The 14,402-nt window shown below is 41.1% G+C and overlaps 1 protein-coding gene across 11 annotated transcripts in view; it reads right to left on the bottom strand.

Moving 5' to 3' along the window:
- Cadps2 (calcium dependent secretion activator 2) overlaps positions 1-14,402 on the bottom strand; it is a 529,199-nt gene that overhangs the window by 85,965 nt on the left and 428,832 nt on the right. For all 11 annotated transcript variants that reach the window (XM_063285976.1, XM_039108614.2, XM_002729291.6 and 8 more), the window contains one exon: positions 3,817-3,973. In XM_063285976.1, coding sequence (XP_063142046.1) covers positions 3,817-3,973 — 157 coding nt within the window. The remainder of the gene's footprint in view (positions 1-3,816; positions 3,974-14,402) is intronic.

Genomic DNA, 14,402 nt, shown 5'->3' on the forward strand with positions numbered 1-14,402 from the left:
TATTCCCTTTCCTGGTTTCTGGGCAAACATCCCCCTAATCCCTCCCCCTTCCCTTCTTTATGGGTGTTCCCCTCCCCATCCTCCCCCCATTGCCGCCCTCCCCCCAACAATCTAGTTCACTGGGGGTTCAGTCTTAGCAGGACCCAGGGCTTCCCCTTCCACTGGTACTCTTACTAGGATATTCATTGCTACCTATGAGGTCAGAGTCCAGGGTCAGTCCATGTATAGTCTTTAGGTAGTGGCTTAGTCCCTGGAAGCTCTGGTTGCTTGGCATTGTTGTTCATAAGGGGGTCTCGAGCCCCTTCAAGCTCTTCCAGTTCTTTCTCTGATTCCTTCAACGGGGTCCTATTCTCAGTTCAGTGGTTTGCTGCTGGCATTCGCCTCTGTATTTGCTGTATTCTGGCTGTGTCTCTCAGGAGAGATCTACATCCAGTTCCTGTCAGCCTGCACTTCTTTGCTTCATCCATCTTGTCTAATTGGATGGCTGTATATGTATGGGCCACATGTGGGGCAGGCTCTGAATGGGTGTTCCTTCTGTGTCTGTTTTAATCTTTTCCTCTCTATTCCCTGCCAAGGGTATTCTTGTTCCCCTTTTAAAGAAGGAGTGAAGCATTCACATTTTGATCATCCGTCTTGAGTTTCATTTGTTCTAGGCATCTAGGGTAATTCAAGCATTTGGGCTAATAGCCACTTATCAATGAGTGCATACCATGTGTGTTTTTCTGTGATTGGGTTACCTCACTCAGGATGATATTTTCCAGTTCTAACCATTTGCCTACGAATTTCATAAAGTCATTGTTTTTGATAGCTGAGTAATATTCCATTGTGTAGATGTACCACATTTTCTGTATCCATTCCTCTGTTGAAGGGCATCTGGGTTCTTTCCAGCTTCTGGCTATTATAAATAAGGCTGCGATGAACATAGTGGAGCACGGGTCTTTTTTATATGTTGGGGCATCTTTTGGGTATATGCCCAAGAGAGGTATAGCTGGATCCTCAGGCAGTTCAATGTCCAATTTTCTGAGGAACCTCCAGACTGATTTCCAGAATGGTTGTACCAGTCTGCAATCCCACCAACAATGGAGGAGTGTTCCTCTTTCTCCACATCCTCGCCATCATTTGTTGTCACCTGAGTTTTTGATCTTAGCCATTCTCACTGGTGTGAGGTGAAATCTCAGGGTTGTTTTGATTTGCATTTCCCTTATAACTTAAGATGTTGAACATTTCTTTAGGTGTTTCTCAGCCATTCGGCATTCCTCAGCTGTGAATTCTTTGTTTAGTTCTGAACCCCATTTTTTAATAGGGTTATTTGACTCCCTGCGGTCTAACTTCTTGAGTTCTTTGTATATGTTGGATATAAGGCCTCTATCTGTTGTAGGATTGGTAAAGATCTCAAAGGTAAATATTAAACCATATCAAAATATTAATGTACTTGCGAGAATTCAAGAAAAATTTCAAGAGGTCTACAACGTATTTCCCATGGTTTAACAACTTTACTGTTTGAATGTTAACAAACTCTCTTTGAATAATCTCCAACACAAGTAATATGGTAGTAGTTCTTTGTACGTATATGCATGCTTATTAATGTGCATGCATGTAGGTTGAGACAGGGTCAATCTCCAGTCACTCCTCAGGAATTGTCCATATAGTTGTTCGTGACACTGTTACTTACTGGGCTGGGTTTTGTAGATTATGCTAGGCCGGCCAGTCAGTGATCCTAGGTGATCCACAGATAGCGCCATGGTTTCCCATGCTGGTGCTGGGCTTGAACTCAGTTCCCCATCTTATAGAATCCTGATCATTCTTGTTAGCCATTTAAAAAAGATGTCTATGTCTGTTCACTCCTGAATTAATACACGGTTCATGTACTTACCATGTTATACATATCTTAAGACACACTTAAGGAAAAGACATGCATTTCGTCAGCAGAATGGGAATGAGGCGGGCAGCTAAGACAAGAAGGGCATCCCTTCTCTCTGGTAGGGAGGAACAAAATTGGCCCTTTTGAACTGGCTGTGGCTGACAAGCAGAATGAATGTGGACAGTTAAATATATTGGGCTCTCCTGAGCACAGGCATTGTGGCTGAATCTGAGTGATATGAATCTGGCTAGGATGGCTAAGGTGACAAGACGTACTGAGGACTGCAGTTACACATGGAAGCCCGCAGTATCCCCGATATCCACTTAGCATCTACTGAACGTGAGTTTACCCTCACCACGAGTGACCCTGTGCGTGTAATTACCAATCTCCTTCTGTAAATAAAGACCTTTTAGCTCAGAGAGGTTAAACTACCGTCGAAGGTCAAGTGGCAGAGATGTGACTGTGTGCAACTTAAGGCCAGGCTGGTAAGTACCGTGACACGACGCCTTTCCCGCTAGAACAGGTGTTCTCAGTCTGGCTCAGATCTGAAATCCAGGACGGACCTGGGGTGTACAACATCACACATTCCTATCTGCATGAATTCCTTTCCCAGTTTGAGAAGGTAGATTCAAAGAGATAATAACCAAAGAGATAGGCTCTAGCAGGCTCTAGCAAGGAATAAAAACCAAAGAATAATTAAAAATAATTAAAACTACAATTGGAGAGAAGACATAGATTTTAATTTTAAAACTAAAAGAATGTAATAGTGCTCTTTAAAAGTTTTGAAGATAAAGGAAGTGTTAACTACTCAGAAAATATTATAGACAGAGTGAGAACAACATTTGACAAGAGGAGTATGGAGTCTGGGTGACTCAGGTGACATAATTTGATTGGAGTTCTGAGGACCATCCTTTAAAGTTACATGAAGAAACGGGGTGAGGTCTGCTCAGATAGGTGAAAGACCTAAGGAAGTTTTAAGTGACCTGGCTAATTGAAAACCCTGGCAAGAAGATTCCTGCAGGATCAAGGGCAGTCATGACCCCAGGAGTCAGAGTTCAGCAAGGGCTATCATATTAAGAACCATACACCAGTGGAAGGGGAAGCCCTGGGTCCTGCTAAGACTGAACCCCCAGTGAACTAGATTGTTGGGGGGAGGGTGGCAATGGGGGGAGGATGGGGAGGGGGACACCCATAAAGAAGGGGAGGGGGAGGGATTAGGGGGATGTTTGCCCGGAAACCGGGAAAGGGAATAACACTCGAAATGTAAATAAGAAATACTCAAGTTAATAAAAAAAACTGTATAAAAAAAAAAAAGAACCATACACAGTAGGGAATAGTGATGTCGCCCCCACCCAGCGTGTAAGGGCAGCTGCTGGCAACCAAAAGGAGTCTATGGAAATGAAAAAGCCCATCACAGGAATCTAGACACTACTGTTTCGATAAAAACCAGGTCTGCACTGATTCAAGACCATCTACCTGTATAACAATGAACACTCTTATGATGTTCAACAATCCCAACAGAGAACCCTTGCTTCCTCTTTGATTTCTAAATATAAATGAACAAGTCACACACATAACAATATTTTACTCTCCTCTGAGGAGGAGATGAATCCATTCTCAGGAGAACATCTCAATCACACTGTGTGTTGAAAAGGAGCCCTGACGCATAGAACATCTGTTAGAGATGGGTGTAGTCTCCGGTATTCTGGCAATGCCAGACTTCATAGGTTTCCTGATCCTTAAGGTACAACGAGAAAGTTGTCCACTCTGTGTAGCAGATGTTCTGCAGTTCAGTGGATGACAGGAGGGATCATCTCCCATAGACTATGGCATCATAGACTCAGGGAAGCCCAGTAAGCTCTCTTGTTACCCATGCCGACTCTTATACGCATCTATCTCTGATGACGTGTGCCCTCCCCTGGCCATTTCACCTGGAAGGAAATGCAAGTACTCACTGTCATTTCTGAGGAAATTATTAAGCAGCTGGAAAAGGGGAAAGCTTTCCCAGGAGTCTTGAGGTTGGGCCTCCAGTGCAGTATCCATGTCTACTGTGAATAAAGCCCAAAACTTCTCCGCGTGCTCGGCCAGTAAGTCTGGCCACCAGGCAAATGCCTGCAAGAAGTAAAGGAGAGATCGGTGAGCTGTTAGAAACATGTTCAGATACTGTGCTCCTGAAGCATGTTCAGCCGTTCCACAGATACATATGGCAAATACAACATAATGATTTTAAGATAAGACATTGTATAGGTAGCGCATATACAGTAACGAATTTGTCATTGATGAATGAGACCTGAAATGGGCATTTATTTCTTTGGAAGCCATAAGAAAACTTATACCATAAAAACGAAAGAAAAATTCTTGTATATAAGAAATTACGTGGGACTAATGTGAACATTTCCTTCTTTATGAATGGAGATACTAGCATATTGGCATCATACTGTAGGATGATTTCCTTCAACTTTTGTCTTATGTCTGGAGTAAAATCTGTTCCTAGAGAGCAGCTTGCAATGTGTAAAGACTGAAATGCCCTTTCATCCCATCGTATTTAGAAGCACTTCCTAAGGAACTCAGATCACTCACCATTCATCAATCCATTCAATAGATGGCGTGCATTCTATTATGAGAACACACAGCCTTCTAAAACCACTGCCCCTTTAAAAAACTTTCCCCCAGTTTTTGAGATACTGAAGGACAGTGTAGTAAGACCTTTACATATGAATCCTGGAGTAAAATACTGACCGTTTTATTATAGTTGGAGATGAAGTGTTGTGAACTTAGTTCCTAGCTGGTGGTGCTATTTTGGGATGTCCTAGACACTTCAGGAGGTAGGAATTGGCTTGAATCTCTCTGTCTGGCTCCCAGTTTGAACTGCTCTCTGCCTTCCATGCCTTCCTCCCCATGGCAGACAGAACTACCTGAAACCCTGAGTTCCTTCTCTTTCAGTGTTCCCGCTGGTTCTTCTGCTCACAGTGATGAATGATAAATAATCAGAGTTCCTTAGGAAGTGCTTCTAAATACGATGGGGTGAAAGGGCGTTTCAGAGTCCTTACACATTGCAAGCTGCTCTCTAGGAACAGATTTTACTCCTGCCACAGCCGCTGATTTGACCATTTAAGAACATAAATAGCAACTTGCCCAACTTCACGTCCCATTTCATCTCACCACCACACAGCAAAATCCAAAAGCCTTATCATCTAACGTGCAAAGACCCACAACCTCTCTTACTTCCCTAGAGAGGACATCTGGACTGCCAGTGTGAATGAGGCCCCTGGAAGGTTCCCTGAGACTCAACAGCTTTACTTCATGGGACACAGTGCTGCTTACGTGATTACACGTCTGCTTCTCAGAGGGTGAACACTGGTAAAGACAGCATATGTCTGGTCTGTTCTTCACTTCCTGTTTGGTCAGGTCTGTTAGGACCGGTAACGAAAATAATCACTTTAAAAATTTATGCTTCTTGAAACCCCGTGGGAGAGAGACCTCACCGCCTGGTCAGGTGGGCACTCCTGAGGCTGCAGAGCGGAGGAGACCACCAACACTGCCCACCCCTGCCCACATCCCTGGCCCAAGAGGCAACTGTATAAGGCCTCTGGGTTCCCGTAGGGGAGGGCCCGGGAGCGGCAGGACCCCTGCGCCTGAGACACCGCCCGAACCTGAAGGAAACAGACCGGATAAACAATTCTCTGCACCCAAATCCCGTGGGAGGGAGAGCTGAACCTTCAGAGAGGCAGACACGCCTGGGAGACCAGAAGAGACTGCACTCTGTGCGCATCCAGACGCCAGAGGAAAACACCAAACGTCATCTGGAACCCTGGTGCACGGAGGCTCCCGGAAAGAGCGGCGCAGATCTTCCCGGTTGCTGCCGCCGTGGAGAGGACTTAGGCAGTGCCCCACGAGCAAACTTGAGCCTTGGAACCACAGGTAGGACCAACTTTTCCCCTGCAAGAAACCTGCCTGGTGAACTCAAGACACAGGCCCACAGGAACAGCTGAAGACCTGTAGAGAGGAAAAACTACACGCCTGAAAGCAGAACACTCTGTCCCCATAACTGGCTGAAAGAAAACAGGAAAACAGGTCTACAGCACTCCTGACACACAGGCCTATAGGACAGTCTAGCCACGGTCAGAAATAGCAGAACAAAGTAACACTAGAGATAATCTGATGGCGAGAGGCAAGCGCAGGAACCCAAGCAACAGAAACCAAGACTACATGGCATCATCGGAGCCCAATTCTCCCACCAAAGCAAACACGGAATATCCAAACACACCAGAAAAGCAAGATCTAGTTTCAAAATCATATTTGATCATGATGCTGGAGGACTTCAAGAAAGACATAAAGAACTCCCTTAGAGAACAAGTAGAAGCCTACAGAGAGGAATCGCAAAAATCCCTGAAAGAATTCCAGGAAAACACAATCAAACAATTGAAGGAATTAAAAATGGAAATAGAAGCAATCAAGAAAGAACACATGGAAACAACCTTGGACATAGAAAATCAAAAGAAAAGACAAGGAGCTATAGATACAAGCTTCACCAACAGAATTCAAGAGATGGAAGAGAGAATCTCGGGAGCAGAAGATTCCATAGAAATCATTGACTCAACTGTCAAAGATAATGTAAAGCGGAAAAAGCTACTGGTCCAAAACATACAGGAAATCCAGGACTCAATGAGAAGATCAAACCTAAGGATAATAGGTATAGAAGAGAGTGAAGACTCCCAGCTCAAAGGACCAGTAAATATCTTCAACAAAATCATAGAAGAAAACTTCCCTAACCTAAAAAAAGAGATACCCATAGGCATACAAGAAGCCTACAGAACTCCAAATAGATTGGACCAGAAAAGAAACACCTCCCGTCACATAATTGTCAAAACACCAAACGCACAAAATAAAGAAAGAATATTAAAAGCAGTAAGGGAAAAAGGTCAAGTAACATATAAAGGCAGACCTATCAGAATCACACCAGACTTTTCGCCAGAAACTATGAAGGCCAGAAGATCCTGGACATATGTCATACAGACCCTAAGAGAACACAAATGCCAGCCCAGGTTACTGTATCCTGCAAAACTCTCAATTAACATAGATGGAGAAACCAAGATATTCCATGACAAAACCAAATTAACACAATATCTTTCTACAAATCCAGCACTACAAAGGATAATAAATGGTAAAGCCCAACATAAGGAGGCAAGCTATACCCTAGAAGAAGCAAGAAACTAATTGTCTTGGCAACAAAACAAAGAGAAGAAAAGCACACAAACATAACCTCACATCCAAATATGAATATAACAGGAAGCAATAATCACTATTCCTTAATATCTCTCAACATCAATGGCCTCAACTCCCCAATAAAAAGACATAGATTAACAAACTGGATATGCAATGAGGACCCTGCATTCTGCTGCCTACAGGAAACACACCTCAGAGACAAAGACAGACACTACCTCAGAGTGAACGGCTGGAAAACAACTTTCCAAGCAAATGGTCAGAAGAAGCAAGCTGGAGTAGCCATTCTAATATCAAATAAAATCAATTTTCAATTAAAAGTCATCAAAAAAGATAAGGAAGGACACTTCATATTCATCAAAGGAAAAATCCACCAAGATGAACTCTCAATCCTCATCTTCGGTTGGTTTATATACAAGTGTGCAATTTCTAGGCTTGAAAGTAAAATGATGCTATCTGGTGCTGGATAGAGGAGCCTTATTTTTTATTATGGCAGCTTGCTATTTTTGTAACATGGTGATTTGGTTGAACACAATAAAGTACAGTAGTAACTGATCTCCCCTTCTTCCTGGATGAGTGAGGAGATGATTAAATGTTGATGTCAGCATCCTTGAGCATATTCAGATGAGCTTCTGCTTCTGTTGAAAAGGATGCTGTGTTTGGTTGTGGTCCGAAGCTTTGAAGCACTACTTGGCATCTCCTTCCTTGGAGGTCTCACTGTTTAAACATAACAGATTTGATAGCTTGTTGGTAAGGTGAGGTCCAGCTTGTCTCCACTAGGTCATCTTCATGTGAATCCGGTGGTTATACGGTTTTGTTCTAGGGATATTTCATTTTTTTAATAACGGTTTTAGCTGACATTCATGGAGAGAATGAATCCTTAGAACTGTGCCACTAGTGAAAGGAAATCCTGTCTAGAGTATGTTTCTTTACAAAGCTGTGTCACACCATCCTTTGGGCCCTCTGCTGGAAAAGTAGAATCAAGTCTCAAATAATGCCTTTTAAATTGTATCCTCTAGTATTATAGATGTAGGACAGTACTGTATCATACTTCTGTGGATGTAAAATAGCTTGTACCTGCTTTATGATACGTAGTAGTGACCGTGCTTTATCAGAGCTGTTTTTAATGATGTTGCTCAGAATGTTTTCTTTCCAGATGATGATTGAGAAGCTAATTTAAAAAAAAATGGTGCCAGGTACCACAAGAGTAACAGAACTGTGCTGTTTTCTCTGGTTTTGTTTTTTTACTTTTTTTTTTTTTTAATGGAGTGTGCTGGATGTCTCTACAGTTTTGTTCAGATGACTGCAGAACCTGGAAAAGCTGTTGCTGCTGTTGATGTATAACACACTGCTATTATTGGTCTTTTTATATAAATATAAATATATATATGCAGATATATAATTTGAATTTTTTGAAACTTTAGCTGTGCTGTCAACTTTGGAAAAAAGTATCCCCGTTTACTGTGTTGAGTTGGCACTGTACAGAAATTAACAGCCATATTGGTCTAGAAATGTTGAACTTAAGTTTTTTCCATTTGTACAGGGGTAACACACTGTATTAAATATGTAAGGTCTTATCTACGTGGGTTTGATTACAAAAACTAATAAAGTATTCTCTAAATTTAAAAAAAAATAAAATAAGAAAAAGAAGGTACTTTGGAGGAAAATAAATTCATAGATTTGGAAAAAAATTTATGCTTCTTTAAGAGGAGAAAAATAATACTGTGCTTTTAGACAGTTCTTGAAAAATAATGTGGGATGCTTCTGTCCTTGGTTTTGTTTTACTTTGCCTATCTATAATTATATGTAATCTTAGATACGTTTTCATACACTTGTGGAGTATTTTAAAATCATTTGTGTGTGTGTGTGTGGTGTTGTCTTTTAACTCTTGTCCTTATTTGTCTACTGAATGCCAGTTGGTATCAAAATCTTTCTCTTGTATGTGTGGTGTACATGTATGTATATGCATATATAGACTTTTTTGGTCACTCTCTACCATATGGGTTGAGACAGGGTCTCCCAGCTAAACCCAAAGCTCTCCTATAAGGCTATCTAGTTCCCAGGGTTGCTCTTGGGGATCCCTGCCTCTGCTTCCAGAGCATCAGGAGTGCAGGGGTCTGCCAAAGTTGTTTATGTTTCTTTGGCTCTGGGAATCTGAACTTAAGTCCCTATGCTTCTGTAGCAAGTTCTTTACCCACAGAGCCAACTCTCAAGCCCATTACCATAATCCTTTAACCCATACAAACCATGAAAATTTCTGTGATGTGTTTGTATTATTCTCCCTGTTAAAACTATTAAAAAAATGTAAATCCTGCAGCTGGAGAAGTACCCGCTTACTTTCTGAACTGTATTTATTTAGGTCTGTAGTAGGTTTTCATCAGAGAAGATAAATGACAAAGCAGAAAGAATGTGTTGCAAAATTCTGAAACACAATTTTAAAATTTTTTGGCCTCAAACATCATAGCTGTCAGGAAAAAGAATGCTAAGAAAAGTCGCCATATAGCTAATTAGCATCAAGCAAATAGAAACAAAGGCTGAATTAAGCTGGAAAAATGTTGCATAAACAGACTTAAGAGTGGCAGACATTTTAATGCTTTCCTCAATATCGTGGTAAATGTGTAGGTGAAGAACTTGTTCGGGAATGTTACACTACATGACTTCAGAAACACGGCAGAATATCACATGCAATGACTATCCCTGAGCACTTGCTGAAATATACATTACGATAGGTGTATATATAATAATATGTAAAAATCTAATCACTTAATGAGGCTAACAAATAGTGAATAAATAATATTTAATAGTAGCATTTATTGATTTTTTATATCTCTTGTTCTTGCGCTTTGAAGTTAGAGTAGTGACAACATGAAGTAGAATCTGAGATTCCTCACTGAGCAGAGGAGGGTAGAAATGCTAGTCAGAATTCAGTCCTGTGAAGAGAGATGCTCGCGAAATCTCACTTCCTGTTCACAGCCAATACCATCACAGAAGGCTAAAATTAAGAAACTAGCAGCCGTGTTAGCGCTGCGTTGTTTCATGGCTATCAGACAAATTTTGAAAGCTCATTTTAAAGCTTACATGGAGGAGAGAACCAGGCTGGGAATGAAAAGTAATGGAATATAACCTTTAAAAAGTAAACAAACGAACTTTATGCTTTTATTACCGACTATAAAACATCACTATCTTTTAGAGACGTATTATTTATGCCTCACACTGTAATCTTGATAAAGCTCGTCTTATGAATGTAAGTCAAGGTGCACATCTTATTGATGACTTGAGAAAGTATTGAGCAACTGGTTTTTTCTTTTTCTTTTTTTCTTTTTTTTTTTCCCCGGAGCTGGGGATCGAACCCAGGGCCTTGTGCTTCCTAGGCAAGCACTCTACCACTGAGCTAAATCCCCAACCCCGAGCAACTGGTTTTTTAATTAACTAATTTTATATGAATGTTTGTGTCTGGATGATTGCATACTGTGAGTGTGGTACGTACATAGTGGTTTTATGGCTCCCCCAAAATCCCAGAATAGAACAGCAGATCCCCTGTAGCTGAACTTACAGGCTGTTGTGAGTTACCTAATGTGGGTGCTAGGAATTAAGATTTGGTTCTCTGGAGGAGCAGGAAGTGCTCCAAACCACTGGGCCAACCCGCCAAACACTGGCCAAAGATCGAAGCAAATGGTGGAGTTTCTTTCAGTGTCTTTTGAACACAGGATCAGCCTCGTCACCTGTCCTTCCGTTCTCTTGCCATCCTATTAGAGGTAGATTTTCTGACTGGATTGGAGGGGAAGAAGAGGACTGTGTGGTTTCCTTCCTCATGAGCTGTTCAATAGCAGAGTCTCACTAGGCGGGAAGAAACCTCTCTCTGAAAAGCATCTATTGGTAAGGTACCTGTGGGATGTCGTGAGAGCAATTCTACAGCTGTCTTGGCTCTCATGCTAAGTCATGATTTACTGTAGATGCTCTGACAGAGGAAGAAGGCAATAGCTTATCAATATGCATAAGGGGAACATACAAATCAATCTTGAACGATAAGTTTAATCTATGTGACAAGCTGACAATACTTTGAAAACTTTGTCAGTTTTACTCAAAGTAGTTGAAATCATTTCGTCTTGAGACAAGGTATCTCTGTGTATCTCTGGCTGTCCGGGAACTCACTCTGTGGACCACGTTGGCTGGCCTGGAAATCAGAGATCTGTTTGCCTCTGCCTCTTCAGTGCTGGGTTCAAAGGCATGTACCACCACGACCCGGCCTCAAAGTAGTTGAAAATGGAGGTGATAAGCATGAGCCTTGAACCTGGGAGAAATCCACTGAGCTTCTGAACTTAGAGGCAAGACTAGAGTAATCAGAAGCACATCACTTCTCTGCCTGGATTTCCACCTGCTAGTCTGTAAATTGATAAGAACAATATCTTCTCTAGCCTCTAGGTTATTGTGAAAATAAATCAATATGGACTTTTTTTTCTGTACAAATGTAAGTGAATGTAATTACCTGTAGTTACAAAAATGCATTGAAATCTACTTACAGACAGTGAGATAATGTGATTTAGAAAATAATGTCCAAGCTATCCCTGGTGGCACAAGCCTGTAGCTGTGGAGGCTGAAGCGGGAGAATCCGAGCTGAAGGCCAGTGCGGGTTATGGAGTGAGACCCTGCCTCGAAAACAAACAAGTTAAAATGAAAAACAAAATATCGAATATGAATTTAAAAGGTTTTGTGGGCTAAGTACTGTTCTAGAAGTTTATAAGTATTATCTTAGCTATTCTCCCAAATTGCTCATTTGAGCAGATGGTGTAATTATTTTATTTGTAGAGCTAGTAAGTAGCAGAGAAATGATACAGTTTTCTTAAGTAACTTATACAATGCACAAAAGCTGTTCATCCTCATCCACCCGTCAGTCCATCTGTCCATCTATCTGTCCACCCATCTCTCCATCTACCCATCCATCCGTCCATCTGTCTGTCTGTCCGTCCGTCCGTCCATCTGTCCGTCCGTCTGTCCGTCCGTCCATCCATCCATCCATCCATCCATCCATCCATCCATCCATCTGTCCATCTGTCTATCCGTCTGTCCATCCATCCATTCATCTATCCATCTGTCCATCCATCCATCCATCCATCCATCCATCCATCCATCCATCCATCCATCCGTCTATCCATCTATCCATCTGTCCATCCATCCATCCATCCATCCATCCATCCATCCATCCATCCATCCATCCGTCTATCCATCTATCCATCTGTCCATCCATCCATCCATCCATCCATCCATCCATCCATCCATCCATCCATCCATCCGTCTATCTATCCATCTGTCCATCCATTCATCCATCCGTCTGTCTATCCGTCCATCCATCCATCCATCTGTCCATCCATCTATCCATCTGTCCATCCATCCATCCATCCATCCACCCATCCATTCATCTGTCCATCCATACATCCATCCTCCTTCTACTTTGTATGTCAGAAAACTGCTACTGTACCTTCATTTCTTCTTGCCATAAACATTATCACATAACTTATTTACATATTTACATTTTTAATTTATCTGAAGTCTAAGGTTTTTGATTGCTTTCACTTTTGAAATGCATAATATATAATTTAATGATACAAGAAGAGTATCACTCTACATTGAATAAAACCCTAAAGTTTGGCATTGAAATATGGTTTTTTTATTTCCTAAGACAACACTAGTTTATAATGCTAAAATTTGTGAGTGGCTATAAAAGCTCTGGAGACAATTCAAAAATTACTGTTATCTCTTAGCTCTCAAATACACATACACAAAACAATATGGATTTCCATATTCTAGTAGTAGCCAGTAGAATGGACCATAACATGTTGCCAGATCCTCATAATTCTTCTAATTCATTGTTTTTATAATTATTTTAATATAGAGATAAACATTGAAATAATAGTGGTGAAAATGCTTCAGAGTAATTAAGAATATATATATACATACATATATATATATGTATATATATATGTATATATATATAACTTCTAGAACAGTACTCAGCCTACAAAACCTTTTAAATTCATGTTAGACATTTTGGCCCATGGGAAGCGGCACTATTAGAAGGTGTGGTCTTGTTGGAGGAAGTGTGTCACTGTGTAGGCAGCCCTTGGAGGACTCTTATGCCCAAACTCCTCTTCTGGCTGCCTTCGGATCAAGATGTAGAGTTCTCCTCTCCCCCAGTGTCACGTCTGCCTGCACACTGCCATGCTTCCTGCCATGATGATAATGGACTGAACTTCTGAACTGTAGGCCAGTCCCAAATAAATGTTGTCCTTGTAAGAGTTGCCTTGGTCATGGTGTGTCTTCATAGGAGTGGAAACCCCAACTAAGACAGCTAGCTACATATTTAATACCATCACTCTCAGAAAACCTATGACTTTCCTCATGAAACTATGACAGTGTTTCTAAAATTAATATGGAACCACAAAAAAAAAACCCAAAAAACAAAAAAACAAACTCCAAGTACCCAAAGCAATTGCAAACAAAAAGGACAAAGCAGGAGGCATTACACTGCTCTAGTTCAAAATTCGCTAAGTTACAGTAATTAAAGCAGCATGGCACTGGCCTGAAAAAGAGACAGAGGGGTAGGTAAGAGGGCTCAGCAGCAGGTAAAGGAGCTTGCAGCCAACTGATGACTCTAGTTCCTGTAACACACAGGGTGGAAGGAGAGAAGCAGCTCCTGACAGCTGTCCTCTGAGCTCCACTTGTGCATAGCAGCATGGCACACACAGAATAAGTCATAAATGAATACATAAAGAAGGAAAGAAAGAAAGCAATAAAGAGACATGAATCAATGAAATACAACAGATTAAACTTGCACTCACAGTCCACTGATTTCCCACAAAGGTACTAAAAACATATATTGGAGAAGAAAAACTTTTAAAAAACGGTACTGAAAAGGTTAGATACCCACAAGAAGCTCTAGATTCCTATACTCTCATCAGCTATGAAAATCAACTCAAAATGGATTAAACACATTGATATAAAAGCAGCCACTGAGAAACTATGGAAACACTAGAAGAAAACAAGAGAAGCAGAGTCAGATGTCGGAATGGGGAGGAGTTTAGAGGAAGAGGTGAAAAAAATCACAGGAAGCAAAAAAGCAAAAACAGACAAATGGAATTCTATCACACAGGAGATCGAATGCTCAGCAAAGTAGCAGGTCACAGGATAAAGAGATAACTCAAGGTTACAAGAAAATAAAATACATGAATGCTGTGCACCTGTAAGAGGGTTAATATCAGAATATAAAAAGAAAGCCCCAAAATTCTTAGGGAGCTACCACAAACAAACAAAAACAACAAAC

Source organism: Rattus norvegicus, chromosome 4 (genome assembly GCF_036323735.1).
Source record: "Rattus norvegicus strain BN/NHsdMcwi chromosome 4, GRCr8, whole genome shotgun sequence".
Classification (NCBI taxonomy): domain Eukaryota; kingdom Metazoa; phylum Chordata; class Mammalia; order Rodentia; family Muridae; genus Rattus; species Rattus norvegicus.